This window comes from Pygoscelis adeliae, unplaced genomic scaffold, assembly GCF_000699105.1.
Source record: "Pygoscelis adeliae isolate BGI_AS28 unplaced genomic scaffold, ASM69910v1 Scaffold537, whole genome shotgun sequence".
NCBI classification, from domain to species: domain Eukaryota; kingdom Metazoa; phylum Chordata; class Aves; order Sphenisciformes; family Spheniscidae; genus Pygoscelis; species Pygoscelis adeliae.
The window spans coordinates 2,367-6,627 of record NW_008825213.1 but is presented as its reverse complement, the minus strand read 5'-3'; the positions used below and the strand labels follow the sequence as shown (position 1 = coordinate 6,627).

Genomic DNA, 4,261 nt, shown 5'->3' with positions numbered 1-4,261 from the left:
CTGGGCTGGCGGGGCTGCGGGGCTGCACCAGCACCCCGATTCCTGCACCCTGCACCCCCGCCGCCAGCCGGTCCCGGCACCGCGGCCGGATCAAGGTGGCTGCAGCATATCCCACGGGTCAGGGGCCCACCCGTCTCTCCCTGCACTTCCCCAGGAGGAATACGTGCAAGAGGGGATCAAGTGGACCCAGATCCAGTACTTCAACAACAAGGTGGTGTGCGACCTGATAGAGAACAAGCTGGTGAGTGGGGTCCCCTCCTCCAGGGGAGGATTTCTCGGGGAGCTGAGGCACCCAGGGAGGGGGGGTGCTGCATGGGCTGGGTGCTGTCGAGGGCAGGTGGCAGAAGCTGGTCCTGCCCGGGGAGCATACTTGGGAGAGCAGCAGCTCTGCGTCCTTAACCTAAGCTGCAGTTCAGCAAGAAGCAGCTTTGACCAGTGCGGGGCACTTGAGCACAGCCAGATGCAGGATTGGACCCTGCCCGCAGCCTTTGGACACGCATGGCTTCACTCTCCCTCTCCCAGAACCCCCCCGGAATCATGAGTGTCCTGGACGACGTCTGTGCCACCATGCACGCCACCGGCGAGGGAGCAGACCAGACCCTGCTGCAGAAGCTGCAGGCGGCCGTGGGCACCCACGAGCACTTCAACAGCTGGAGCTCGGGCTTCGTCATCCACCACTACGCAGGCAAGGTAGTGCACACCCCACACCCCACGGCCCTGGCCACAGCGGCACGGAGCTGAGCTCCCCTCCTGTCCCCAGGTCTCCTACGACGTGAACGGCTTCTGCGAGCGCAACCGGGACGTGCTCTTCACCGACTTGATCGAGCTCATGCAGAGCAGCGAATAGTGAGTCCTGGCAGCGCTGCGATCCCGGGGGCCACCCCAAGAGGGCTGGGGCAGAGGGCAGCATCCTCGACATCCAGACCATAAAGCTTTGCTGGTCCTGCCTCTGCCAGAGCCACAGCTCGGGGTGCTCAGCATCCTGCATCGCCCCGTAGACACCGGCGGCACCCCCCCCATCTTGTGCAGTGGCACCCAGGGGCTGCAGGGCAGAGGGGTGCTCACCCACCAGCACCGATCCTGCCTGGCCTGGGGATAGTTGGGGGGGGAGAGGCTCAGCCACAGTCCAGGATTTCTTGGCAGCAGAAAGCAGAGCTGGAGCTGGTTCCAGCTCAGCGCCTGCTGAGCTTGGGGAGCCTGGCGGCTCTCACCCGGGGACTGTCACCTGCCTTTCAGTGGTTTCATCCGGATGCTTTTCCCAGAAAAGCTTGATTCTGACAAAAAGGGACGACCGACCACCGCGGGCTCCAAAATCAAGGTACATCCTGGAGGCTGCAGGACAGTAGCTGCAGCAGGGTGATGGGCTCCCGGCTCCCACCAACGCCTTTAATGCTACAGAGGTCGATCTTTGCAACAGAAACAGGCTAATGACCTGGTGAACACGCTAATGAAGTGCACGCCACACTACATCCGCTGCATCAAGCCCAACGAAACCAAGAAACCCCGGGACTGGGAGGAGAGCAGGTAACAGAGGCCCCTCGCGATGTATCAGTGAGCCCACAGAGCCCAGGGAACAGGACCCGGCCATGGAGATGTGGCCAGGACTGACTTTCCTCCAAAAACTGCACCCCCGGGCTGGTCCCTCTGTGCTGCCCCCAGACCCAGGGGAGCAAGAGGTGGGTGCAGAGGAGCGTGCGGGGACACACGTGCCTCTCTACATGCATCACGCAGAGGGTCCATCTGAACCCCAGGATGCTCTCACGTGTGCACAGCTGAGGGCATCCCCATGCAAAGCAGTGGCCGAGGGGGTCTGGGCAGGTCCCCCACCGACCTGCCATCCCACGCCAAGCGTGTCCCTCCCGGCTCCGCAGGGTGAAGCACCAAGTGGAGTACCTGGGGCTGAAGGAGAACATCCGGGTGCGCCGGGCAGGTTTTGCCTACCGCCGTCTCTTCCACAAATTCCTGCAACGGTGAGCGACCACCGGGATGGGGGACGGTGGCCGCGACTCACGTCCCCTGTCCCGGCAGCTATGCCATCCTCACCCCCGAGACATGGCCATCCTGGCGCAGGGACGAGCGGCAAGGGGTGCAGCACTTGCTGCGCTCCGTCAACATGGACCCGGACCAGTATCAGATGGGTCGGAGCAAGGTGTTTGTCAAGAACCCCGAATCGGTAGGTGACCCGGCTCTGCCCCTCGCCCCACAACCCAGCATCCCCGGGGGACGCTGCACGCAGCCGAGCATCGCTTTGGGCAACGCTGGGGAGGGTTTGGGGTGCCGGCACGCGGGAGAAGCGACACAGCATGGGGGCTGGGGGGCCTTCGACCGGCCGGGCTCAACACCCCTTGTCACCCCCAGCTCTTCCTCCTCGAAGAGATGCGGGAGCGGAAATTCGACGGCTTTGCCCGGGTGATCCAGAAGGCCTGGCGTCGGCACGTCGCCATCCGGAAGTATGAGCAGATGCGAGAGGAGGGTAAGGCCAGGCGAGGACGGGGACACCGGCACCCCGGCACCCCTTTTAGGGTGTCCTTTGCTGGGGACAGCCCAGCTGCCAGAGCAGCAGGAGACCGGCAGCCCGGCTCCTAATTGTGGCACTAATGCGGAGGGGGGTGAGGAGGGACTGGAGCATGAGATGCCCGGGGTCTTTTTGTACATCTTAAAGGAGGGTGTGGATTTCTTGCTCCTATTTCCAGCCCTGGGAGGGGCCGTAGGACAGAAACCGGAGCCTCTCGCTGTCTCTCGGCATTTCATTGCCCACAGTGAGATGGAGAGAAGTAGCTGAGAGTCAGCATTTGCAGAAGGATGGGAAAGGCCAATGGTCACCGCCTGACCCCATCACAGGCATTTTCCCACCCTCCCAAGCTTGCAGTGAAAAATCAAGTGGGAAAACCCAGAAAACAGCTGGGTTCCTCCCTTCCACAGCACAAGTTTTTTTGAGGGCGATTAATGGGTTTTGAAGCCAGCCAAGCTCAAGCAGCTCAGATTCCTCCTGTGGCATAAAACGAGCCCCACTTCTTGCTGCCACAGTCCATGCGATGACTCCCACGGCTCCCGCAGCCGGTTTGGGAGGGCAGGAAGGCAGGGGCTGAGGGCTGAGCCCAGGGCCGAGCCACCGGCGCAGAGCCCTGTCCGACTGGCATCGTTTCGGGGTCCCGTGCAGCCTCCAACATCCTCTACAACTTCAAAGAGCGGAGGAGGAACAGCATTAACAGGAATTTCGTGGGCGATTACCTGGGCATGGAGGAGCGGCCGGAGCTGCGCCAGTTCCTGGCCAAGCGGGAGCGGATAGACTTCGCTGACTCCATCACTAAGTACGACCGGAGGTTCAAGGTACGTGGAGCCACTCGGGGCTTGGGAGAGGCCAAGCCATGGCTTGTGGTAGCTGCCCTTGGACGGGATGTGTGTGGGGCTCATGCCCCCCCCAAAACACCCCCTCACCCCCTGCTCCTGCCCTTTCCCAGCCCATCAAGCGGGACTTCATCCTCACCCCCAAGTACTTCTACCTGATCGGGCGGGAGAAGGTGAAGAAAGGTCCTGAGAAGGGGCAGATCAAGGAGGTGCTCAAGAAGAAGGTGGAGCTCCAGGCGGTGAACGGCGTCTCGCTGAGGTGCGTCCCTTAGCACGGGCTCCGCGGGGAGGCGTCCGCACTGTCGGGTTTCACCCATCACCTCCCCCAGCCTCTCCGTGCTCCGGTGCCCCCCGCCAGGCCCCGGCCCCTCGCCTGTGGAGGCAGCAGGGCATTGGGCCACGGGGAGAAGGCTCCCCACAGAGTGCTTTGCAGATGGGGCTTTTCCAGCTAAATCACCCTCCACATTTGCTCGGGGTGGACCCAGGCTCAGCGGGGTCTCCCGGCTCCCCCCCAGCACCAGCTGGCACCAGCCTTGCCCCCGCTGACACCCCCACGCTGGGGTTGCTCCCCCAGCACCAGGCAGGATGATTTCTTCATCCTCCACGAGAACGATGCCGACAATTTCTTGGAATCCATCTTCAAGACGGAGCTGATCAGCCTGCTGTGCAAACGCTACGAGGAGCTCACCCGCACCAAGCTGCGCCTCTCCTTCAAGGACACGTAAGGATGGAGGCCGGGAGAGGTGACAAAGCAGGATGGGGTCCCATCCCTGTGGCCTCACAGCCCCTCTCTCTCCCCCAGACTACAGTTTCGGGTGAAGAAGGAGGGTTGGGGAGGTGGTGGCACCCGCAACGTCATCTTCGTCAGAGGACAGGGCGACGTGGCCACCCTCAAAGCCGGAGGGAAAACCCT

General features: G+C 62.7%; 1 protein-coding gene across 1 annotated transcript in view; it reads left to right on the top strand.

Annotated features, from left to right (window-relative positions):
* LOC103921157 (unconventional myosin-If-like) overlaps positions 1 to 4,261 on the top strand; it is a 13,236-nt gene that overhangs the window by 7,533 nt on the left and 1,442 nt on the right. Inside the window, 12 exon segments of the mRNA XM_009329074.1 lie at positions 96 to 241; positions 523 to 690; positions 761 to 846; positions 1,237 to 1,318; positions 1,418 to 1,524; positions 1,872 to 1,970; positions 2,029 to 2,173; positions 2,359 to 2,473; positions 3,161 to 3,330; positions 3,462 to 3,607; positions 3,923 to 4,069; positions 4,151 to 4,261. Of these exon segments, the coding sequence (XP_009327349.1) occupies positions 96 to 241; positions 523 to 690; positions 761 to 846; positions 1,237 to 1,318; positions 1,418 to 1,524; positions 1,872 to 1,970; positions 2,029 to 2,173; positions 2,359 to 2,473; positions 3,161 to 3,330; positions 3,462 to 3,607; positions 3,923 to 4,069; positions 4,151 to 4,261 (1,522 nt within the window).